Here is a 25,437-nt window from a genome sequence, read left to right on the forward strand (position 1 = left end):
AACCAATCCCGGTCCAAGGATTGTGTCCAAGGGGGGGGCCTGGCAGGGGGTGTCCCGACCCCCCTTTCTTGGCATCCTGGGGGATGACCCCGGTGCCAGGCCCGGCGCCGGCCGCCTGATGCCGGGCGGGCCGAGCCGGGGATGCTGGAACGAAGGGCGTTGCTATGGCAACGGGAGGCAGGGCCTGGAGGGGGGGACCGGGACCAGGCTGGGGCCGGGGGGGCCGGCGGTGGCTGTGGCGGGGCGATGGCGGAGCGCGGCCCGGCCTTCTGCGGCCTCTACGACACGTCCTCGCTGCTTCAATACTGCAACGGTGAGACCCCTCCTCAGTTCCGACCCTGGCTCCGCCCAGGGCTGGACCCATTTCCTCCTGCCCCAACCTCCTCCTTCCAAGTCCCCATCCTCGCCCCTTGCTGAAGATCTTCCTCTCTCCCCCCAGGTGGACCCTGACCCCAGAGCAAGGTTCCTGATCCCCAAAACCCTGATCCCAGTCCCCCACCCGCTTCGACCCTCCCCTTCTCCCGAGGTGGCTGGATGGAGAGAAGGGGGCAGAACCTTCAGGAGCCTGGGGTCGAAGGGGGTAGGCCTGAAGGTCTGGAACTCTACCCTATACCCTCTCAATCCTCTGGGACCCTCCCCCTTCTCTCTGGCAGAGGGACTGACAGATTAGGGGGAGGTGGGATTTGGTGTTGGCTTGTGGGCAGTGTGTGGGACCAGGCAGGGTAACCAGAGGACTCAGCCTCCACTCTACCTGCAAATCCTCAGCCCCCGCCACTCCCACTCACTGGGACTCACCCCTCCTTCCTAGACACCCCTTCCTCCTTCCAGAAAGGCCACTGTGTCAGGCCCAGATGAGGGGGAGCAGGAGGCAGAGGGGAGGGGAGAAGGGGACGAGTGGGAAACCAGAGCTGGTCTCTGGGCAAAAGGGCTGGGGGAGTGCTCAGGAAGGAGTAGAGGACTTGAGTTTGGGGTGGAGGGACCGGGCGAGGCCTCAAGATGCAGGTGGTCATTCTGGGTGGGGGCTGAAGGACCTAGGTGAATGCTATCCATTTCTCTCAGCCTCTCCCCCCCCCCCCCCAGAGGAGACTATCTTCCAGTTTGTGGGCTCACTCCCCCGGTCACACTGGAGTTGGCAGAGGACCAGAATGTTTGTTTTGTCCTCCTCTGCCCCTCTAAGAGGCAGGAGGCCTCAGCCTGGCTGTTCGGCTGCCGGAAGGCTGTGTGTCATGAACAAGTAACTTCATCTCTCTGGGCCTCAATCCCCTTTCTCCTCCCCTCCTCCTAAAACGGGTGGAATCCCACCATTACTGGAGTTGCCTGGAACAGTAGGTACCATAATAATGGTTCATTGTATTCTGGCTTTAGTGAGCATCTACCATGAGCCAGTGTTTTGCTAAGTGTTTTGCCTGTCACACGCAAGCTCACTATAACGTTATAATTTGTGTCTCTCTCTCTTTGGGGGAGGTGGGGGTGGGTCGAATCTGTAAAGGTGGGTAGGAGGGGGCCTGGCACAACTAGGTGATTGGGCCCTCCCGCCCCTCATTTAATGACCGAGTGACCTTTAGCGAGTCTCCGCGCGCCTCCCCAACCTCCGTTCTTAGTTTCCTCCGGTGGAAAACGGGATACCAGCAGGACCCCAAGATTCCCTCTTCTTACGAGTTCTCAGTCCTGACAGCTCCCTTCCTCCGACTTCGGGAGGCCCCCACCTTCCTCTGCAGGTCCGGGCACCGGACCATAGTGGCGCTGGGTGGGGGGCAGGGCGGGCGAGGCCGGGCTGGCGATTGGGCCGCTAGGGTGGGGGGAGGGAGGGGAGGGACCGACGGCTGCACTGCGGAGCCCGGCGGGCGGGCGGGGCGGCCTTCCGACTCGGGATGGCAGGTGCGACCTCCACGCCCCGTCCCTGTTAATGATACTACCTTCACTTCCACCCGGCTGGGAGCCAGGTCTTCCTCAGTTGTGGCCAGCAATGAGTCTGGGTATGAGTGGTCTGGGAGGGAGAGGGGAAAGGGATGCCTCAGTCATCCGCTCTTCCCACTTCGGGGAAATGGGCTAGGTGTGGGTTTGGGGGGTGATGGAGGAGTTATTTGGCCGTACCATGGGCTGGAGAGGAGAGGGAGAGCCAACTCTGGGGCGTGGGGTACAGAAGCGATTAAAAAAAAAAAAAAAAAAAAAGAGGAACAGGAGAGAGGGTCCGGCTAGAGTTTGGCAGCCGGATCCCCGCCCGCATCTCCCAGTGGGTCTCCCGGGTCTGAGATGCGCTGCCTGCAACCCCCAAGTCTACCGCCAGGGGCCGCAGAAACTCTGTCCTTGCAACTGACTCTCTGGGGTCGAACCCCACGGTGAGGAGAGAAGGGGAAGGGGAGGGACCAGGCATCACCTTTTAGCTGGGGAAGTCTTAAGAAACAGAAAGGGAACTTTAGTCCCAGGGATAAAATATTGATATTCGTCAGAGAGTATCGGGGATCAATTCTAGAACGTTGGTGTCACCAGGAGTTAGTTGGTGTCGTTTAAAAAAATACTGATATCACTCATAGATATTTAGCATCTTAGTCATAGACTCTTAAAACCAGAGCTGAGAGGCTCCTGACTCGGAGCATCTTAGAAAATAAGAGAGTAAGGGACTTCCCTAAGGTCACATCTCCAGGACGGGCAGAGGAGTGTGGGGGCAAAGGACTGAGAGCGTTGGGGATTTCCTTCCCCCTCGTAACCCTCTTCCTGGCCCATCTCTGAGCGTCCCGGCCGCAGGTCGAGGGAGAGGAAGGGGGAGTGGCTGGCCTCGCCTTAACTCGGGAAGGGGGGAGAGGGGTGGGGGTGGGGGGCGGACCCCTCCGGCCCTGGAGCTCCGGAGTGGTCTCCGCAGCCAGCGCTAACCCTTCCTTCCAGATGACAATCTGTCGGGCACGAGCGGCATGGAGGTGGACGACCGCGTGTCGGCGCTGGAGCAGCGGCTGCAGCTGCAGGAAGACGAGCTGGCGGTCCTAAAGGCGGCGCTGGCTGACGCGCTGCGTCGCCTGAGGGCGTGCGAAGAGCAGGGCGCTGCGCTGCGCGCGAGGGGCACCCCCAAGGGCCGGGCGCCTCCACGCTTAGGCACCACGGCCTCAGGTATCTTTGCTAGACTGGAGGGATGAGATGGGGAGACGTCGGGACCCGGACCTCGCACTCACTACTTCTGTCCCGGAACCCCATCCTCCAGTGTGTCAGCTCTTGAAAGGCCTTCCCACCAGGACCCCCCTCAATGGCGCGGGACCCCCGAGGCGCGTGGGCGGCTATGCCACCTCTCCATCCTCCCCCAAGAAGGAGGCGACCTCTGGGCGCAGGTAAGGCACGGAAGCCTGGATCTCTAGCCTCCTCCAAGACCGTATGGGAGACAGAGGCTGTTTATACGGCGAGGGATGGGCTCGTGGGCCCGAACTCCGGCAATGGCAAGTGCCAGGAGGTTCTCGCCCTCCTCTTACACTGGCCTGCTAACCTCACAGGCTCCGCCCTAACAATGCGCTCTCTCTTCGTAGCGCCCGCCGCTGCTTGTCACCAGAGCGCCTGGCTTCGGTGCGCCGCGAGGACCCCCGCAGCCGCACCACATCTTCTAGCAGCAACTGCAGCGCCAAAAAGGAAGGGTAGGTGTCTGGGGTGGGGGTCCTGTCACAGAGGGTGAGGCCAGGACACCAGTTTGGTTTGGAAGGGGGGATGCGGAACTTCGGGTGATGCCCCAGGCCACGAGGTGGTACCGTAGAGCGGGGTCATCTAGTTCAGAATGCGGGGACAGTGCCGAGGCTGGGAGGGACCAGTCTTAAGAGAGCGCGGGCGAAGAGGAAGGCCCGCAAGGGCTCTGCGGGCATTGGGGGGTGTGGCCAAGCCTTAAGGGGCTGGACTAGAACTTCGGGGAAGCGAATGGTTAGGGTCTTTTGGGTGGAGCCAGAGTGGAAATTGAGGGAGGAGCCAGGCTTGTGGGCGTGGCCATTAAGTAAAAGAGTCCCTGTTGGGTCTCAGGGGTGGGGCCAGGGCAGAAGCTTCAAGGGAATTTCTGCAGGGAATAGGGGAATTGGGGGGCGGGGGCATGATTGGAATTGGAGGGCATGACCAGAGTGTTAGCCTGGGTAGAATCAGAACCTGGGGTGGGGGTCACTGGGCTCGATACCGGCTGGTGGTTTGTCAGAGACGGGGCGGGGCGACAGGGGGCGTGGTCAAATACCAGGAGGCGGGGCCAACCTGGAGGCCTTGAACAGACTCAACTCAGAATCAGAACCTGGGGTGGGGGTCACTGGGCTCGATACCGGCTGGTGGCTTGTCAGAGGCTAGTTGGTGGAGCATAGCCTGCGACAAGACCAGAGGGGCGGGGCGACAGGGGGCGTGGTCAAATACCAGGAGGCGGGGCCAACCTGGAGGCCTTGAACAGACTCAACTCAGGGACTGGATTTCTGTAAAGTGGTAGTAGTCAGAATGCCTGGCGGGACCCGAGGCGCGGAGAGGGCCGGGGAGGGGCAGTCAATTATCAACTCTGGGGACGGATCGGAAGGGGAGGTGGGTGTGGTCAGAATGTGGGGCGTGGTCAATTCTCTGGAGGCTGGACCACCCTGAAGCCCAGGGCAGAGTAAAAAACTAAGGATGGAGTCTAGATGCAGTGGGCTTGGGGGCTAAACTAAGGCAGGAACTGGGTCAAAAACCACACATTTCAACCCCACTCAAATAATAGCAAACACGTCCATGACGCTATGTACTAGGCACTACTCCAGGCACTTGACATGAATTAACCAATATAATCCTCGCAATCACCCCGCGAGGTGGGTACTCTTTTTACCCCCATTTTTAAAAGGAGGAAACCGAGGCAGAGGTGGGGCAATTTGTCCACACTGCTTAGCAAGTGGCAGGGCTGGGGTTTGAACTCAGGCAGACACGCCCCCTAGTCCTGTTCTCAAACAACACTCTCCCCCACCCCCACCCCCCCCAAAAGAGCCTGGTATCAGGACCCCACAGCCCGGGATCTGAGACCCAGAATGACCGGCCGGCTCCCGGGGTCGGCCGCGGAGGGCGGGGCAGGGCGCGGCGGCGCGGGCGCCTCCCAGGGCCGGAAGCGGCGGAGCCCGTCCCGGCTCCACCCCCGGCCCCGAAGCTCCGCCAGCCGCCGCCATGAGTAGCTTTGGAGCTGGGTGAGACCCTCTTGCAGCCCCCCTCCTCCCTGCACTCCCGGGGCCTGGATCCGGGGCTCCCCTCACCCTCGCCAGGGACCCAGGTCCGCGACTATCACCCCTTTCCGCCGGCGAAGGGAAGGTGGAGACACGCCCCTTCCCTTAAACCTTCTCGGCTTCTCTTGCTGCTTGAAGTTTGGGGCACCGTGGGACTGGGGGTGGGGAGCTCCGGGAGAGCGGTGCTGATTAGGAGGGAGGGGTCCCTGGTGACTCCCGTCTTCCAGGATCGCGTCCCTGCCACTTCGTGCTGTGTGATCTTTGGCGATCACTGCCTCTCTGGGCCTGTGTCTTAGGCTCTGCAAGATCAACCGAGCAAAGCACACGGCCTGCAGAGAGGCAGCGCTCCGCCTCTTACTCGGCCCCCATTATTCATCAGAGACCTCCGGGCAGCGGTGGGGTAGGGGAGTGGTTTCTCCCCTTTTCAGACCCGTCTGCTAATTAGGGCGCTTTTTCTTCCCCTTTCCTGACAGCAAAACCAAAGAAGTTATCTTCAGCATGGGTGAGTGGGGAGAGGGGGAGGAGCTTGGTTGGGGATTGCTGGAGGTCAGGAGACGTGGCTGTTTGAGCCTTTGCCTCTCTGGCCTCAGTTTCCCCATGCGTTAAAAAATTTTTTTTTATATCTTTATTTTTGAGAGAGAGAGAGAGAGCACAAACAGGGGATAGGCAGAGAGAGAAGGAGACATAGAATCTGAAGCAGGCAACAGGCTCTGAGCTGTCAGCACAGCGCCTGCCTCTGGGTTCGAACTCGTGAACCAGGAGATCATGACCTGAGCTGAAGTCCGACGCTTAACGGACTGAGCCACCCTGGTGCCCCTCCATGCATTTTTGTTTTTGTTGTTGAGTGAAGCCTGAAGGGGAGAGGGACTTGGGGTGCGGGCTGGTGGCGGCGCCTGACCTCTGGGGGTGTCCTGGCAGAGGAGGGCTCCGTGAAAATGTTCCTGAGGGGGCGCCCTGTGCCAATGCTGATTCCCACCGAGCTGGCGCCCACCTACAGCCTCGACGCGCGCTCTGAGCTGCCTTCCAGCCGGCTCAAGCTGGACTGGGTGTATCCTTTTGCTGTAATCCCTTCCTCCCTGCCCCTCATCCCCCCGTCTGGAAGAGACAAACACCCTTCTGGTAGGGGACTTCTGCGGGAGAGAGGGTCTTTGCAGTGAATCACACTTGCAGGCCCCTGCGGCCTCAGGGGTCAGGATGACCCTGGGGTCAGGGCGGTGCCGAGGAAAGCAGGTTAGTTGAAATGACCTTTTTACGATGCACTAAAGTAGCAGATGTTTGCTGAGGGCCTTCCATATGTCAGATTCTCCTCTACAGTCCCGCCCTGGTCACTTGGGGCTCACCTTCTAAAGGAGAAGAGAGAGACGATAACAGAAGCCAGTGATTAAATAAACACGGTGATTCCAGCCAAGTAATAAATGCTGGGAACACAGGAACCTAAAGTCATGTGGGAAGAGTCACTGTGTTTCTCTGAGGCGGGGGCATTTGAGCTGTGAGTTGAACAGTTGGGAGCCAGCATAGGAAGAGCTAGAAGGAGAATGTTCCAGACGGAGGGCATGGCAGGTTTGAGGGCTCTGTGGCCGGAGTGACCTAGGTGTATCTGAGAAACAGAAGGAGTTGGAAATGGTTAAGGGCCTGGCAGACCTGGATTGAAACCCCAGCCCAGCTGGGCTGTGTGATCCTGGACAAATCACCTCGCCTCTCTGTGCCTCAGCCGCGTCCTCTGAAGAATGGGTTTCAGGATTTCAGATTCATAGAGCCGGGAAAGGAGGTATAAAGGTGCTGAGCTCATGACGTGTGTCCCACAAACAGGAACTGATCAAAGAATAACTGCTCATTATTGAGGACTTAGATGCCAGGCGCCATTCTAAGTTGTTTTATGTGTAAATACGGCGAATGATAACAATCCTTCTCTTTTGTAGCATTGAGAGTGTATTTGTACAACCCGTGGCCTCCTAGAGCCCTCTGACGCCTGCAGCTCGGGAATTACTGCCTTCACTGTCTGGACGACAAAGCTGAGTCCAAAGGAAAGGACTGAGCCTTGTCCTCGGGAGTCAGACCAGTTCTGGGGCGAGAACTCTTGCCTCCGTGGCCCACGCTTTTTCCAGATCAGCAGCCTAGGGACCCAGGCCCCGTCCTCTTCTTTCGGCCTTGATTTCCGCTCTAGTGGAGGCAGGGATGTTGGAGCCCAGAGTCTTTTTGAGAGAGCCGGAAACATCTATGAGAATCAAAGCACCCTAAGCCCTTGTGCCAGGCGGGGTCAGCTGAGACTGCAAAACTCAGTGTGGGCCTCGGATGCCCCATCTCCAAAATGACTGCAGGGCGGGACCACTTCTGTGGGGTCGAGACCCGTATGGCAGCATTCGTTCAGATATTTTCTGAACATCTGGGGTCACGAGCTGGGCACCCAGGGATCATCATGACAGCCTGCCTTCCTAGGGCCCCTAGTCGAGTGTGGGGACAGACTCTTTGATAGTGATAACCCACAGTGAGCAGGGCTGGGATGGGGGAACCCAGAAGGGCAACTGCCCCAGCCCTGGGGGTCACGGAGGGCTTCCCAGAGGAGGAGTTATAGGAGTGAATGAAACAGCCCAGTCTTGGCCACCTGGGAGCACACAGCCTCATTGGGAAATAGCGACAGTTAACAAATTAACCAGGTAATTATTAAGTGACATGAGGCCGGTGAAGGAGGTGAGCATGAGGGCAGCTCTGAGGAGGTGACCAGGTAGAATGTACTAGGCAGAGGAAAAGGCTAGTGCCAAGGCCTGGACTAAAGATCTTGGCATTTTGAGGAACTCCAAGATCAGAGAGCACAGGAGGGCAGAAGCCCTACTGGGGCCAGGAAGGGGCCAGGCAGGCCAGTGGGAGGAGCCATAGAAAGTTCTGAACAGGGGAGGGTCAGCCATTCCTTCATCAGATACTGAATTCCTATGTCTGTTCAGTCCCAGGCCCTGGACTCCAGGGATAGAGCAGTGAACAAAATGGACAAAGATCCCTGCCCTCCCGGAGCACATACTCTAGTTGGGGAGACAGTTAAGCCGTGTTATACCAAGTTAAACCGTGTGGGATTCTGATGAGTGTATGACAGAAATATGAGCGGGGGGGGGGGGGGGGTGGGGGGGTGGCAGTGAGAGTGCATGAGTTTGCAGTTTTAAATAGAACGGGCAGGGAAGGCCTCTCTGAGATGCTGACAGTTGAGCAGGGACCTGAAGGAGGCAAGGGAGCCATGGAGACTTGAGGGGGAGGAGTACTCAGGTGGAGGGAACAGCAGGTGCAAAGGCCCTGAGGTGAGGACAGAGAGCAGGAGGCCAGTGGGAGTGGAGCCTGACTGAGGACTGAGGAATCCGGCCCAGGTCAGGCTAGACCTCGTGCCCGGGCTTTCATAAGGATTTTGACTTTTGCTCTGAGACGGAACTCATGGGGAGATTCTGAGCAGATATGAGCTAACTTAGTGTTAACAGGACCCTTCTGGAGGGGAGGGGGGGTTGTATTAGCGTTCTGTGACTGTTGTAACAAATCGCCACAAACTCTGTGGCTTAAAACAGAACGATTTTCTCTCCCAGCCCAAAGTCAAGGTTCCAGCAGGCCCACCGCCCTCCCTCCAGAGGCTCTGGCAGAGAATTTGATCTATGTCTCCTAGCATTGGATGGCTGCTGGCTGTCCTTGGGGTTCTTTGGCTTATAGCCACACCGCATCACTCCAATCAACCTCTGATTTTCATGTGGGTCCTACCTACACCCCTGGTGACGTTCGGTGTCTTTTCCTCTCTGTCTCTTATAAGGGTACTCGACATTGGGTTTGGGCCCCACCCAGATAATCCAGCATAATCTCATGTTGCGATCCTTAATTACAGCTGCAAAGACTCCCTTTTCCAAGGAAGGTTATAGTCACAGGTTCTTGGGGTTAATATTTAAAAAACTTTTTTTTTTTAACATTCGTTTTTGAGAGAGCGAGACGGAGCACGAGCGGGGGAGGGGCAGAGAGAGGTGGGGGACACAGAATCCAAAGCAGGCTCCAGGCTCTGAGCCCGATGCAGGGCTCGAACTCACAGACCGGGAGATCATGACCTGAGCCAAAGTCGGATGCATAACCGACTGAGCCACCTGGGTGCCCCACGGGGTTTAATATTTTGTTGGATATATTCCGGGGGGGGGGGGGGTACCATCAACCGCCCCTCTCCCCCCCCACCCCCCGACGGGGTCTGAGTGGAATCAGGAAAACCTCACTGCAGGTGTTGAGTTGGCACGTACGATGCAAAACAGGCTCCTTAACCGGCCCCCGGGCATCTCCAGCTATGGCTACCGAGGCCGAGACTGCCGGGCCAACCTTTACCTGCTGCCCACGGGGGAGATAGTGTACTTTGTGGCCTCCGTGGCCGTGCTGTACAGTGTGGAGGAGCATAGGCAGCGCCACTACCTGGGCCACAATGATGACATCAAATGGTGAGGCCTGGGAGGGGCCACTCTTGGAGGCAGAGGGTGGGGGAGGCCGGGGGGGGGGGGGAGGGGGGGGGAGGTGGCTGTGGCCAGGCCTTTGCTTGGCCTACCGGCTGAATTCAGGAAAAAAATGTAGACTGATCATCAGTATTTTAAAGGTCGGTGAATTCACTTACATGCCTGGATTTTTCACTTCTTTTCCGAAACTCCTAGCTGGTGCCCCCCGATGATCCTAAAAGGGTGGGAGCCAGGCAGCGACAGCCCCTTTTGATGGCTGTGCCCCCCTGGCCACCACTTGGGTACAGTCCTGAGCCGTATGGGCATTTGAGTTAAGAGACCCCAGGACAGAGTCTTGCTTCCGAGGCTGGGTACCTGGAGAGTAGCCCCTTATTGTTACAGAAGGACTAAATCGATGTTTATTGGCTAAATAACTCACTCAACCAACCTGTGGGATGAATAGCCAGGCATTGTGACTTCAGCCTGTTAAGGGAGGAGGAGTCCTGGGCCCCCCTTTGAGCCCCATCCCTCCCACTGAGCCCTGTCCATCTGTCTTCTTTCTCAGCCTGGCTGTCCACCCTGATATGGTCACCATTGCCACTGGACAGGTGGCAGGCACCTCTAAGGAGGGGAAGGTAACAGATTGGAGGAGGAGGGACCGGAGACTGGGGTGGGGTGATGGTGGGGGCAGACAGCCAGGCCCCCCAGGTAACAGGCCTCTTTCTTCCTTGCAGCCACTACCCCCCCACGTGCGCATTTGGGACTCAGTCTCCCTCTCCACCTTACACGTGCTGGGCCTGGGGGTGTTTGACAGAGCTGTGTGCTGTGTGGGCTTTTCCAAATCTGTAAGTCCTGTGCGGGGACCCTTCGCCTGTCCCCTCCTCCAAAGTCAGGAGTCCCTCCTCCAAAGTCAGGAGCGCGCGCGCGCGCGCACACACACACACACACACACACACACACACACACCCCCGCGTGTGCGCCGCTTTGGGATGGGGGAGGGGGCATGCCTTAATTGTGACGTCACAGGTATAGGCCACGCCCCCTGCAGAATTGCCCGCCCTGCAGGCCAACCCTTGGTGACCTTACAGGGCTGTTCCCTTAGCCCTTATGAAGGGGACCCACGTGTCCTGATTGCTCCCAGACAAACTCCTCGGTGACTGGTCATGCTGGTTACATTATTAATGGCACCCACTTTCCTTTGCGAAAGGTCCTTGTAAGGCCTTGTGGTTCCCTGGTCCAGCCTAGATGGGTGTCGGCAGGATGGGTGATGGCAGTTCTGGGCGAGATAAGCCCAGAAATGGAGAGTAAGCCTTCAGGAATTTGCAGAGCAATTTCATATTTCCTGCAACATCCTAGTCTGTGATGGGTGGGCTTTTTTTTTTTTTTTATCATATTTCACATTTTTATCAAAATGTATTTTACCAAAGTATTGATCAGCAATGGATTGAGGAATAAAAACCAAGAAGCACGGGACTAGAGCCTCACAGGTTTTCTGAGGCCTAAGGAGATCTTTAAGGGCATTGTGGGGAGTGGTGGAGAAAAGCTACTTTGGTGACACTGTGTGTGTGTGTGTGTGTGTGTGTGTGTGTGTGTGTGTACGGGGAGGAGGGAACCCTGCAAAATCAAAATTAACCTGTTTCACCAAAGGTGTGAACACCCAACATTTTAGTAATTCGGTTGTTTCATTTTGTGTGCATAAAAGTCATTTCATTTTGTGTGCATAAAGTCATTTTCATATAAAAATGCAGATTAGATGGTTTCAGGACTCCTGCAGAGAAACAGTAACTGAGGGTAAATGAGATGAATTTCTTAGGGAGGAGTCATTTCAAAAGGAAAGTTCTAGAAGCCCTTTAAGATGTGTACATGGCTGCCGGACAGGGAGTGTATTTGCATGTGTTTCATCTAATGTGGGCCGGGAGCTTTGAAAATCTTAAAACAGACCTGAGTGGGAAGTTCCTGTGTGGGCAGAGTGTTGAAGGGGTGGATCCTGACCCCCCTTCTCCACTCCCCCTCCTCTCTCCTCCTTCTAGAATGGAGGCAACCTGCTCTGTGCAGTGGACGAATCGAACGATCACATGCTCTCCGTGTGGGACTGGGCCAAGGAGGCCAAGGTGGTGGATGGCAAGGTGGGGTGACCGTTCTCACCCCGCCTCCTTGGGGTGCCTCTGTGGGACTGGCTGGATCTCTGTGGTTAGGAGTCTGGAATCAGACAGACTCACATTCAAGGCCAAGCTTTGCCATTTGGTGGCTGTGTGACTTCAGGCAAGCGGCTTGCCCTCTCTGAGCCTCGGTTGCTCGTCTGTAAAGTGGGGATAATGGTAGCATCTTCCTAGTAGGGCCTTGGCTTTGATGTTGGGATGGGGGGTGGCTAGACCAGGCACAACAAAAAGGTCGGTGCAAGGCAGCTACTGACTGTAGCCTTGTGACATCCAGGACATTGACTTGCATCTCTGGGTGGCGGCTTGACTTCTAGGGAATAATCTGAGGCATGGTAGAGGGGAGAGCTACTTGCCCAAGGTCATGTGCCTATTTTGGAGACCTAGGTTCCGGATTGGGGCCCACAGTTTGTGGACAGAGACTTAGTAGTTGAGAGGCTGGGCTCTGGAGTCAGACCTATGTGAATTAATTCTGGACTTGACTCTTACCTGGCTGTGTGGCCTAAGGCAAGTGACTTCCCCTCTTTGCGCCTCACTTCACCTGTAATGGGGAGCGCTAATGAGCCGTACCTCACGGAGTGCTTTGAGGAGTACAGCAGTTAATGGATAAAGTACTCAGCACAGCACTTGATGCAGAGTTGAGGCTCTCCAAGATCTGCTGTCATGTTGATAAAGGTGGCAGTAATGCTTTGCTGGCCGGCCCTGCCTTCAGTATTTTAGCTTGCCTGTATAGTAAAGACACAGGCGAGTAGGTTGTGCAGTGCACAACCCATGCAGCTGTATAGGGCGGTCCTACATGGGGTGGCCCTAGTGGCTTTGAGGTCGTCATTCTGAATCTCCCCCACTCTCCAAAGTGCTCCAACGAGGCCGTGCTGGTGGCCACCTTCCACCCCACAGACCCCACCGTGCTCATCACCTGCGGAAAATCCCACATCTACTTCTGGAGTCTGGAGGGGGGCAGCCTGAGCAAACGGCAGGGCCTCTTTGAGGTGAGTGCCCCGGGGTGCGGGGACAGGCTGGCCCTGAAGGAGACAGGCAGGGACACCCGGGCAGACAAAACAGAGGGTCCCAGAGGGTCCCGGATTATGAGGATGCCGAATTTCTGCTGGGGCCTCAGTTTCCTTATCCCATACCATGAGGATCATCCTCCTTAACTGTCTAAAGTTGTGAGGATTCAGCGGGATGAAGACCATAGTAGCTCCTAGCAGATAGTAAATACTCAATAGGCAGTGCTCTGCTTGGCCATAGTGTGGAAAAACACGGAGGTCAGAGGCCAACTGGCTGAAAGAGATGCGCACCGAGGCAGACAGACACTGAGCGGGAAGCAGAGGGCCTGGCAGAGAAGGTGCAGGGGCCCCTCTGCCAGGGCTCGCCTTCCATGGGTGAGAACTGGAGCTTCCACCCCAAAAAGGGAGGCCCGGAGGACACCAGGCATAGGTGAAGGTGAGACAGAGATACTGAGGGGAGGGTGGGGAGAGGCAGAGAGAGCGACATAGAGATAGAGGATGGGCAAGGAAAGGGGAGGAGAGACGGTGCAGGGGGAGAGTGGCGACAGAAAGGGGGAGACCCAGGGACAGAGAGGGGGGACCCGGGGGCAGAGAAAGGACAGAGAAGAAAAGTCAAGAGAGGAGGCAGGAAGTGCTTCCAGGGGTAAGCAAGGGAGACAATGTGGTCAGAAGCTCTAGGCTACATGAGCAGTGCACGGAGGCAGGTTGGAGACGGGGGTGCCCCACAATGGGCCTCATACCCGACATCATGGCGGGGATCCCCTGACCACGGGTCCTGGATGGTGGGTGGGCTCTGGGAGGCTCTCTGCTTCAGCAACCTTCTGACACCTTCCCTTTCTCCCCCACCTTAGAAACACGAGAAACCGAAGTATGTGCTGTGTGTGACCTTTTTGGAGGGTGGCGATGTGGTCACCGGGGACTCGGGGGGGAACCTCTATGTCTGGGGCAAAGGTCAGTTTCACTCCACCTGTTTGGTACCCAAGCCAGCCCCCTCCCGAACCCCCTTTGGCCAAGCCTTCCTCTGACCGAGCTTGTACGGAATGTATGATACAACAGGCTAAATCCTTACTTGTCTAATTCCTATATCCCCCTCAAGGCTCGGCTCCAGTATCCCCATCTCCATGAAATCTTGACTTATTCCCCACCCTTGTCCTCTGCAAATCCTGTGGTGGGGATCAAGTTTGAATTATAAGTGAATTGAATGGTTAACCCACTTGTGGGTGGATGGGTGGGTGGGTGGGTGGGTGGGTGGATGGAGAGGTGGTTTGTCCCAGAGCAATCAATGACTAAGGCAATGAACGAATGAAGGGGCTGTCCTGCTTAGTGAGTGGAAGAATGAGTGAATGTACTGACCTCCTTAATGGTGAATGATTGGGTGAGTGAACAACTGAATGAATGAATGGTTGTCCCCATGATGGATGCTGGGGTTAATAAATGAAGAGGTCTTAAAAAAAATAAATGAAGAGGTCTTTTCCCAGCAAGTGGATCCATAAAGCAATGACTGAATGAATGAGTGAATGAACGAATGAATGGTTACCGCAGCCAATGGATTAATATATTACGAAGAATGGATCGTTCCAGGAAGTAGATTGATTGCTGAATGAGTAAAAGAGTTGATTGTTCTAGCCAAATGGATGGATGAAGAAATGAATAAATGGTTCTTCCAACCAATGGATTAATGTATTGTCCCAGCAAACGCTAATGGGGTGAATACAAGCTTGCTCTAGCCTTTGGGTGAATGATGAATCAAGCAAAGAATGGGTTGTCCCAGCAGATGGATGCCATGAACAAATCAGTGAGTTGTTTTGGCCTGGGTACGTTTGCTTTCACGTACATTATGCTCCTAAATCAAGGGTGCACTGAATATTATTCCCATTTCACAGATGAGAAGCCCCAGGCTCATGGGGCACCTGGCTGGCTCAGAGCTTCCCTTGAAATTACACAGCTGAGAATAAGCTCTGAATAACTGACAGTGTGTCTTTTCCAGCAGACTGTGAGCTCTCTGAGGGCAGAGACTGGGTCTGATTCGTTTCCATATCCCCAGACCCATCACTGGGTCCATCCCGTAGAGCTGTGGTGGGGTGGTTGGAAAGACAAGTGGACAGAATGATAAGTGGACGTGTGGCACCACATCTGAGTTGAGGACTGTTCCTTTGAGTCCCTGCCCCAGCCTCCTTCCTGGTCCTTGGCCTTTATTTATCTTGCCTCCTCAAATTCCAGAACCCAGTGTAAATCTGACCCTTTTCTCCCCTTGCCAAGCTCTACCATTGTTCCCTGGTTCCCTCAGGACAAGGCCCAGGTTCCTCACTGAGGCCTCAGACCTTGTGTGGTCTGGCCCTGCCTTCCCTTGCCCCTTGCATGTTACATGAAGTCAAACCAGATTTTCTATAGTTCTCTAAATAGCGCATGCTCTTGCTCTCTTCCCTTTACACACATTGTTCCCTCTGCATGCAGCCCTTTCCCACCCTCTGTTGGCCTAGCTGACTTCTATTCATCCTTCAGATCCTTGTTCAGCTGTCTCCTCCTCCAGGAAACCCTCCCTGACCTACTAGGCTGGGTATCTTCTATGGGATCCCCCAGGCTCCTGGCTTTCCCTATCCTAGCCCCAACCACCTTGGGTTGTCATTGACTGGTAATAGGTCTGTTTCTGAAAATAGACTGTGAACCCTGTGACGGCAAGATCTGAGGTTGTCTTGGTCACCACTGTGTTCCCAGTATCATCCGCTATGAAGCTGGGCCCAGAATAAATGCTGGTTACACACAGTTGTTGATTGGATGGGTTAACGGATGAATGAATGGATGATTAGATTGACAGGGTGAATGGGTAGATGGATTAGAAAATGGGTGGATGTTTGGGTAGAAGGATGAATTGACTGGTGAATGAGTAGTTGAATGAAAGAGGTGAACAGATGGATGAGAGGTGGATGAATGGGTGGGTGGATCAGTACATAGATAGGTGGATGGATGGATGGGTGGATTGGATGGGTGGGTGGGCAAGTGGATAGATGGATGGATGATGGATAGATGGATCGATTAGATGGGTGGGTAAGTGGGTGGATGGATGGATGGATTGATGGATTGGATGGGTGGGCAAGTGGATGGATGGATGGATGATGGATGGATGGATCGATTGGATGGGTAGGTAAGTGGGTGGGTGGATGGATGGATGGATAGATGGATAAATAGATGAATGGATGTTTGGATGGAAGGATGGGTGGATGGATGGATGGATCAATGGATGGTTGGGTAGATTGATGGGTGGGTACATGATCAGATAGGGGGATGGATGGATGGATGGATAATGGATGGGTGAGTGGGTACATGGGTGGGTAAATGGATGGGTGGGTGGATGGATGGATGGATAGATGGATGAATGGATGGAAGGATGGATGGATCAATGGATGGTCGGGTAGATTGATGGGTGGGTACATGATCAGATAGGTGGATGGATGGATGGATGGATGATGGATGGATGGATCGATTGGATGGGTGGGTGAGTGGGTGGATGGATGGACTGGACTGGATGGGTGGATGGATGGATGAGGGGGTGAGTGGGTGGGTGAGTAGATAGGTAGATAGATGGACGAACAGACCAGTAGGTAGATGAGTGGATGAATGAATGGGTGAGTGGGTGGATGGATCAAAAGTGACTGGGTAGATGTTAGTTCAGATGGTTTAATGGATGGATGATAAGATATTTGAATAGATGGGCAGTGGGCAGGTGGGTGGAAGGGTGGATAGAAAGGTAAGTGAGTGGTTGAATGTAGGATTGACAGTTGGAGGCGTTTCAGGGGTCAGTACAGGGACAGCTCCCCCATGCTGATCCCTGCTCCCTGGCCACCCCTTTGCCCCCACAGGTGGGAACCGCATCACACAGGCGGTGCTGGGTGCCCACGATGGCGGTGTGTTTGGGCTCTGCGCCCTGCGGGACGGGACGCTGGTGTCCGGAGGGGGCCGTGATCGACGGGTGGTCCTTTGGGGTTCCGACTACAGCAAGCTGCAGGAGGTAGAGGTGAGGAGGGGGACAGCTTCGTGTGAAGGTGAGGGGACCTCCTCCCACCGCCCCCACCCCGACTCCTAATGGACCCTCCTCTCCCCAGCTTGTTTTCCCTCACCCCTTCTCTGCCTGTGCCCTACACTCATATGCCCCCAACCTCACCCTCAGGTACCAGAGGACTTCGGTCCGGTGCGCACTGTGGCTGAGGGTCGGGGAGACACGCTGTACGTGGGGACCACCCGCAACTGCATCCTGCAGGGCTCTGTCCACACAGGCTTCTCATTGCTCGTCCAGGTGAGCGATTCTCCTGCACCTGCCCTCCTCCCCATTTCTCTCCTCTTCTCTTCCCACTTCCATTTCTCCTCACCTCCCCACCCCATCCCTTGGCCTGACAAACTCCACTCACCTTCCCTTTTACCTGCTCCCACCCCGTAAACCCACCCCTGTCCCAGGACCCCTGCCCCAGCAGCCAACGAGTTACCCGCTGGCAGGACCCCGCCGCAGCCGGCCACCCCGTCCTTCTGATCAGGGGTGGTGTCCCTTTCTGTTGGTAAGTGTCCTGGCAGGTTGTCACCTGGGCCACATGCACCTTGGGCCACACACCTCCTGAGATCTGGGAAGGCCCTTTGGGGTTGGCCTGTTTTTCGTCTGGCAGCTCACATGTTCGCCCCTTCGTCCTGGCGTGCCAAAACCCTATCTACACCCAGTTAACACTCCGGCGCCACCCCCACCCCCCCACCCCCACCCCCCACCGGCCCGCCGAGGGGCTGTATAGTAGGATGGTCAGGAACAGGAATTCTGGAGCGGGACTGCCTGGGATCAAAATTGCAGCCCTGTTGCTGGTTAGCTGTGTGATGTGAGGCAAGTGAATGACAGTCTCTGTGCCTCTATGAAACGGTGCAGCAGCAGAACCCATCTTCGTGGGGGTTTGTAAGGATCCCATGAGTCGGTTCATAGACGGCATTTAGATGGTGCCTGTCACAGAAGTCTTGGCCAAAGTTACCCCTGGATCCAGTGGCTCTGGATACCTCCGTTCCTTCCGGGCATTTCCCCTTTTCCAGGCTAGCTGAGATCATGCTGCTGCATTTAGATCTCTCTTTGGCTCTGGTCTCCCTGGAACATGGAGGAAAACCAGGATCAGAGGGATTTCCCAGAAGGGAACTTAGAGACCCCCCCAAAATAGCATCAACATTACACATCGTTGATTATATTATGAATAGGTCAATATGTATTAGAGCTTTATTACCATGCATCGTTATACTAACGTCAACAATTATATTATCAGTGTTCGTTGTTATTTAATAGCGTATTATTAGCACACGTTATTAATAATGATAATAATAAAGCCACTTCCATTTTGCGAGCGCTTTGTACTAGCCTCAACACCTTCCATCCATGATTCAAGTGAGCACAACGATGTCCCCATTTTACAGAAGATTAAACTGAGGATCTGGGGAGAGGGCACCTGTCCAGTCCGTAAGAGAGAGCTGAGGTCAGATTCACCAGGCTGAGTGCCCTCCATGGGATCCCACAGCCTTCTGGACACCACCCGATTCAAGCCGGTCAAGGCTCCAGCTCCCACCCAGCATGTCTCTTGCCCTGCGTTGTGCAAACTGGACAGCAGAGGCCTGGAGAGAAGGGGAGCATTCACCCCGAGCCACACACCGGGGCGAGGGTCCGCTCAAGTCACGGCCTCCTTCAGACGTACTGGAGAAAGGGCCTTCCCCGGGTCACCTGTGGCCCCAGTGTATCGCCGGGACCGGCCTGGCACTTCTTTCTGGGACCAGGCTCGGTGGGGAAAGGGCCCGGATTGGCGGGCTCCATGCTGCCGTCTCCCCTTCCCGCCAGGGTCACGTGGAAGAACTGTGGGGTCTGGCCACGCACCCCAGCCGGGCACAGTTTGTGACGTGCGGGCAGGATAAGCTGGTGCATCTGTGGAGTGCGGAGTCCCGCCGGCCCCTGTGGAGTAGGATCATCGAGGTAAGGGGACTGGGGGGGGGGGGGGGGGGGGACTCGGCACCCTGTTCTGACAGAAGCGCCTGTCTCCATATGTCAGGGCTCAGGGCACCAAACCAATCTGCCAGGGGAGCCGCTGCCCCTGCCTCCAGGGGAGCGTGGTTTGGGTGGGGTCAGGACAATGCCATTGTCACAGCTGCAGAAAGCTGTGGTCACAGCAAGGGCTGTCTCTAGAGCCTCATTGGTCAATAGGGTGGGTCGTCACACTTCAGTTAACTTTAAAATGTAAATTGGGGCGCCTGGGTGGCGCAGTCGGTTAAGCGTCCGACTTCAGCCAGGTCACGATCTCACGGTCTGTGAGTTCGAGCCCCGCGTCAGGCTCTGGGCTGATGGCTCGGAGCCTGGAGCCTGTTTCCGATTCTGTGTCTCCCTCTCTCTCTGCCCCTCCCCCGTTCATGCTCTGTCTCTCTCTGTCCCAAAAATAAATAAAAAACGTTGAAAAAAAGATGTAAATAGAATGAAGCATTCAGGGGCGCCTGGGTGGCTTAGTCGTTTGAGCATCCGACTCTTGGTGTCGATCTCATGGGGTTCGAGGGTTTGAGCCCTGAGTCGGGCTCCGCATAGAGCCTGCTCAGGATTCTCTCTCTCCCTCTCTCTCTGCCCCTCCCCTGCTCATCCTCTCTCTCTCTCTCTCTCTCAAACTAAATAAACGAACAAAAAAAAAAAATTCACTTCCCCGGTTGCACTGGCTACGTTTCAAACATGTATCTAGTGGCCACCATGTTGGGAAGTACAGATAAGGAACGTCTCCAGCATCGCAGAAGCTTCTGTTAGACCGTCTTGCTCTAGAGCAATCCAGTGCTGGCTACATTTGCATTGTATACTCGATACTCCATGTACTTGCCTTTTTTTTTTTAAGTTTATTTATTTCTTTTGAGATGGGGGGGGGTGGGGAGGAAGGGGCAGAGGGAGAGGGAGAGAAAAAGAATCCCTCGAACCCACGAATTGTGAGATCGTGACCTGAGCTGAAATCAACACTCAGATGCTCAACCGACTGAGCCACCCAGGCGCCCGTGTGCCCTTTCCTCTTAAGGCCAGCGACGGCTTACGATCATAGCCAATGCCATTGCTTGCCCAGCCCCCATGATGAGCGGAAATAGAAGAGCAGGCCCTCTGCTTTCTGTCAGCACAACGGATTGTTAGACCCAAATCCCGGTGGGACCCTAGCTGCAAGGGATTCTGAGCAGTGTAGTTTTTTTAATATATATATTTTTTTTAACGTTTATTTATTTTTGAGAGAGAGAGAGACAGAGCATGAATGGGGGAGGGTCAGAGAGAGGGAGACACAGAATCTGAAACAGGCTCCAGGCTCTGAGCTGTCAGTACAGAGCCCGACGCGGGGCTTGAACTCACCGACCGCGAGATCATGACTGGAGCCCAAGTCGGCCGCCCAACCGACTGAGCCACTCAGGCGCCCCTGGGCAGTATAGTTTTTAAGCTCCCCTACCTGTGCAGTATGGGACACTAGAATGTCACTCCATCGTATCCCCCACACCACGCTTTGAGACTTCGCTCAAGGAATCTAGGGTTACCTCTGATTCTGGGACACTTGATGGCCTTTGAACTTTGAGTCAGGGATGGTATGTTCTGGAAATTGTTAGGGCCACGTATAATAATCCTCATTATGACGTCAAACCGACTAGGAGACACAGAACTCTTAACCCCACCCACAGAGAATCTGATTCAGGAGGTCTGCGTTTGGGACCGGAAATCTGCAGTTTCTAACGCGCTCCCGTAGATTTTTCTGATTCAGGCAGTCTGTTGACGGCGCCCAGAGAAACTGGCGTAGCATTTTACCCCCTTCGTCCTTTCAACTTCTCGCAACCTCCACAAGGCAGTGGGGATGACAGATCCCCATTTGGAAACAGGCTTGATAAGGTAAAAATCATCACGGTGCGATTTTAATCCAAACCAACTGTTGTCGAGTGCTGCCTGTAAGCCATTTTACTAACCAGCTTGCTGTTCTAAGGACTTTACGTCTTGTTTTTAGAAGAATCCCGGGGAGCACACGTTGATGTTCTCCACTGGCCAGATGAGGCAGCCGAGGCTCAGACAGGGAAGGTTATTTGGTGTCACATAACTAGGAAGTGTCAGAGTCGGTTTGAACCCGAGTCTGATTCCAAGACGCTCTATTGCCTGCGCACCAACCAAACGTCCCCAACGATCGAGAAGTGGTGATACCCCTTGCCAGGTGTTTAATAAAGATGTGGGGAAACGGACACTTGGACGTGCCTGGTGATGAGTTGATAGAATCTTATGGAAAGCAAATTGGCATTATCATTCCAAAGCCTTCAAAATATGGCTATCCTTTGTCCCAAAAAATCTCACTTCTAGAAAATTACCTAAGTCACAGATGAATAAAGCTGTGAGAATTTAGACCGGGAGTATAAATGGATCTAGAGTCCACAGTGAGAGCAGGACTGTTTTGTGTTTGAGCTGACACAGGAAAGGAGGATGGTTTGGGGGGCGTCTGAGTGGCTCAGTTGGTTAAGCAACCGACTCTTGATTTCGGCTCAGGTCACAATCTCACAGTTCCGTGAGTTCGAGCCCCACACCGGGCTCTGCACTGACCCTGCAGAACCTGCTTAGGGTTCTCTCTCTCTCTCTGTGTTCCTCCCCTGCTCGCTCTCTCTGTCTCTCAAAAACAAAAACAAACAAAAAAACACTTAAAAATATTTTAAAAAGGGATGCCTGGGTGGCTCAGTTGGTTAAGTGTCTGACCTCAGCTCAGGTCATGATCTCACGGTCCGTGAGTTCGAGCCCCGCGTCGGGCTCTGCGCTGACAGCTCGGAGCCTGGAGCCTGCTTCGGATTCTGTGTCTGCCTCTCCACCACTCACATTCTGTCTCTCAAAAATGAATAAATGTGTTTTAAAAGAAAAATTTTAGGGGCGCCTGGGTGGCGCAGTCGGTTAAGTGTCCGACTTCGGCCAGGTCACGATCTCGTGGTCCGTGAGTTCGAGCCCCGCGTCAGGCTCTGGGCTGATGGCTCGGAGCCTGGAGCCTGTTTCCGATTCTGTGTCTCCCTCTCTCTCTGCCCCTCCCCCGTTCATGCTCTGTCTCTCTCTGTCCCAAAAATAAATAAAAAACGTTGAAAAAAAAAATTAAAAAAAAATTTTTAATATTAAAAAAAAAAAACCCAGAAGAACACAGTTTAAAAACAAAAAATGGAGGATGGTTTTGGGGTGTCTGCGGCTGCGGTAGGGGAATAGCCAGATAGGCCGGAGACCCCAGTTCTCAGCCCTGCCTCCTCTCTCTCCCCTCAGGACCCTGCCCGCTCTGCTGGTTTCCACCCCAGTGGCTCTGTCCTGGCCGTGGGCACAGTGACTGGCAGGTAAAGCTGAGCTGGGCATTTGCAGAGGGTTTCTCTGCTCCCTCCCCTCCCAGAACTGTCCCTTGACAAAACCTCCCTTCCCCTGTGTCCCCAGAGCCCACAGAGTCTGCAATTAACAGCCTGCTCACCAGACTGTTTCTCAGTATTCGTCTGGAGTCAGCCTCTCTCCCAAATCTTTTCTGGGGTCCCAAGCTCAGGCCCCTCAGAGTCCCCACCCCGATCCCCTGCCCCCTTCAACCCCCTGCTGCACCGGATCAGCTCACACCCCCTCCCCAATCGTGCCTTCTCCCTAAAGATGGCTGCTGCTGGACACGGAGACCCACGACCTGGTGGCTATCCACACAGATGGCAATGAGCAGATCTCAGTGGTCAGCTTCTCTCCAGGTAAGCGGCCCGGTGCTGGATCTTGGAGCAGCCAGGCCTGGGAACTGAGGCTCAGTTACTAGCAGGGGGAAGGAGTGGAACCTGTGTGGCAAGGCCTAGGGGCCGGTCTAGGACTGTAGCGGGGATGGAGCTTGGGACAGCTGAGGAGTCTGGCATAGCGGGGGCGGGGGCTGAATCGGAGAGAGAAGGGGGTAGAGCCTGGGTGCCTCCTCATAGCCCCCCCCCTCCCCCTCCCCCAGACGGGGCGTACCTGACCGTGGGCTCCCACGACAACTTGGTGTACGTGTACACGGTGGACCAGGGCGGCCGCAAGGTCAGCCGCCTGGGCAAGTGCTCGGTGAGTGGGCAGTGGCCCCCAGCCCGCGCCGCCACCCCTACCAGGGGCCGCAGAATTAACCAATTTTCTACTTCAAGGGAGCACAGCTTCAACACTCTACTGCCTGCCCTGATCACAACCAGGAGTCTTAGCCCCGCCCACACATTACCCCCCCCCCCCACCCCCCGTGTTATAAGCCCCTCTGTGTCTAGCTCTGCCCACGTTCTAAACTCCCCCTGTGTTCTAAGCCCTTTCTGTCTAGCCCCGCCCATCGCAGTCTGGCCCCGCCCATGGTAGTCTGGCCCCGCCCCCACGCTCCAAAGGCTGTGTATCCTTCCTTTAGACCCCTTGTGTTCTCCCCCTACCTGTGTATTTTGCCTTCCGCTTTTCCTGGTCGAATCCTACCCGCTTGAGCTCTAACTCCACCCCTTCCCTCCCCCTCCGCAGGGCCATTCCAGTTTTATCACCCACCTGGATTGGGCCCAGGACAGCAGCTGCTTCGTCACCAACTCCGGGGACTACGAGATCCTGTACTGTGAGTTCTCTGAAAGCCGAAGGCGGCCCTCCTCCAGCCTCCCTATTTACGTGTGCGATTTACATAGACTTCCCTGACTTCTAGGAAGGGAGGAGGGGCTTTCAAGGCTCCGTCCTCTGGCTCCTGTGTTCAGGGGCTGTTCTGATTGGCCTCCTGGCTTCCCATTTCCTCCCCTTCCTGGTCGGATGGGTGAGGTGCAGGTCTCTAAGCAGATGCCCCTGCTCAGGCTTGGGGTGTCACCACCCAGGATCTAGCCCCCTCAGCCAAGTCTGGAGAGGTGGAATAAACCCTAGGACCTTAGCCTCCTGTCTCAGACCTCAGTGCCCATTGACTATAAAATGAATGGGTTAAGTCAGTAATTGTTTCTTTCTTTCTTTCTTTTTTTTTTTTTTTAAGTTTATTGGAAGTGGGGGCGCGGGGAGAGAGAGAGAGAATCCCAAGCAGGCTCCCACTGTCAGCCCAGAGCCTGACGGGTGGCTTGAACTCACAAACCGAGAGAGCATGACCTGAGCTGAAATCAAGAGTCAGACGCTCAACCGACTGAGCCACCCAGGCGACCCAGTTCTTTCTGCTCTGAACCCCTCCCCCTGTTTTCTGCCCCAGGGGACCCGGCTACCTGTAAGCAGATCACTAGTGTCGATGCTGTGAGGAATGTGGAATGGGCCACTGCTACTTGCGTCCTGGGATTTGGGGTGTTTGGTAAGTTCTGGGATGGGGGAGGTCCCACTGAGAACAGGGGTTCCGAGCAACATCCTTCACTGGTGGTCTTCATAGTCTCTTGTTGGTTATCCCCAGGGCGGGAGACCGGTGTAGACTGGGCTGGCATCTGGTCCCAGCCTGGGAGGGAGTCACGGAGGGCTTCCTGGAGGAGGGGATATCGAAGCTGGACCTGGAGGATGAGGAAGCAGTGAAGAAGGAAAGCAGTCCCTAGGATAGGAAGCCGTACCCTGTACACAAAGGCTGGAGGTGGCATAGAACTTGGCATTTGGAGAAATCCAAGAAGGCAGGACGGCTAAATCGCTGTGGAGTTCAAGGGGAGCGTTAGGGAGGACAAGGCTGGAGCAGCGTGGCAGACCAGGTCAGGCAGAGTTCAGAGGTCGTGCTAGGAAGCCCAGGCTTTCTCCAAGGCCACCAGGGAGCCACAGAAGGGTTTGGAGCGGTGGGGGGCCAGGGTCAGATACACATTTACAAAAGATGATTCCAGTTCTCCTCCCTGGCTGCAGACAAGCCAGGCTGGCTGGGAGAAAGGCGGGGAGCCTGGGGCTGGGGCCTGCTCACCTCAGGGGTCCCGGGCCCAGGCTGACCTCTCACCACCACACACCCCTCATCTTGCCCACAGGGATCTGGTCTGAGGGAGCCGACGGTACCGACATCAACGCCGTGGCCCGCTCCCATGACGGGAAGTTGCTGGCTTCAGCCGATGACTTTGGCAAAGTGCACCTGTTTAGTTACCCCTGCTGTCAGCCCCGAGTGAGTCCCCCGGGGGGGGGGCTGGCAGGGTGGGGATGAGCAACACTGCGGGCAAGACTGAGGCGGCACTCTCCAGGCCTCAGCTTTCCCATCTGTACGAGGAGGGCAGTGGCTTGAGCCCAAGGGTCATTCTTAACCTAAAAGTCGGTAAATTTCAGAGTCCAGAGTGCCAACGCTCTGCTCTGAGTGTCTGCGATTCTGGGAGCTTTGGTTGTTTGATCCTTACTAGTGCAAGCAATATTCCTTGAGCACCTACTATGTGCCTGGCACAGGGGATGCAGCCAGGAACGAGACAGATCGCCTTCTTTCACTTTTTTCTTTCCCTGTCAACAGGCCCTCAGCCACAAATATGGAGGACACAGCAGCCACGTGACAAATGTGGCCTTCTTGTGCGATGACAGCGTGGCCCTGACCACAGGGGGCAAGGACACCAGTGTGCTGCAGTGGCGGGTGGTCTGAACTGGGGACAAGAGTCCTGGGCCCATGGGGCCAGGATAGGGTCAGGTGACGGGGCAGGAATTCTATTTTCGGGAGATGTCTATTGCCGAGTAGAGTAATATATAACCAGAGTATGTCTATAGCAGAGGGGGTTATGGGGGTGGGAGGGTAGACTG

At 55.4% G+C, this 25,437-nt stretch overlaps 1 protein-coding gene and 1 long non-coding RNA gene across 6 annotated transcripts; one reads left to right on the plus strand and one right to left on the minus strand.

Moving 5' to 3' along the window:
• EML2 (EMAP like 2) lies at window positions 1-25,437 on the plus strand. Of its 5 annotated transcripts, none has more exons than XM_058709724.1 (22): window positions 4-313; window positions 2,884-3,102; window positions 3,194-3,317; window positions 3,510-3,614; window positions 5,654-5,682; window positions 6,099-6,228; window positions 9,470-9,619; window positions 10,176-10,245; window positions 10,345-10,455; window positions 11,641-11,736; window positions 12,621-12,755; window positions 13,625-13,724; window positions 16,631-16,785; window positions 16,939-17,064; window positions 18,619-18,750; window positions 22,051-22,118; window positions 22,414-22,502; window positions 22,742-22,839; window positions 23,266-23,353; window positions 23,957-24,052; window positions 24,693-24,823; window positions 25,157-25,437. In XM_058709724.1, exons 1-22 carry the CDS (start codon window positions 142-144, stop codon window positions 25,280-25,282), a joined length of 2,550 nt encoding a protein of 849 aa, XP_058565707.1. In that variant the 5' UTR covers window positions 4-141; the 3' UTR covers window positions 25,283-25,437. The 5 variants fall into 5 exon arrangements, 4 of the variants coding, with proteins under 4 accessions (XP_058565707.1, XP_058565708.1, XP_058565709.1 ...); XM_058709725.1 differs by lacking the exon at window positions 4-313 and adding an exon at window positions 1,952-1,976; XR_009256303.1 differs by lacking the exons at window positions 22,742-22,839; window positions 25,157-25,437 and having other exon boundaries at window positions 1-313.
• Window positions 7,031-10,351, minus strand: LOC131500461 (uncharacterized). The gene is made up of 2 exons (XR_009256304.1): window positions 9,790-10,351; window positions 7,031-7,395 (listed from the first exon to the last, which is right to left on the minus strand). It is a non-coding gene; the product is annotated as an uncharacterized LOC131500461 (long non-coding RNA).

Source organism: Neofelis nebulosa, chromosome 17, assembly GCF_028018385.1.
Source record: "Neofelis nebulosa isolate mNeoNeb1 chromosome 17, mNeoNeb1.pri, whole genome shotgun sequence".
Taxonomy (NCBI): domain Eukaryota; kingdom Metazoa; phylum Chordata; class Mammalia; order Carnivora; family Felidae; genus Neofelis; species Neofelis nebulosa.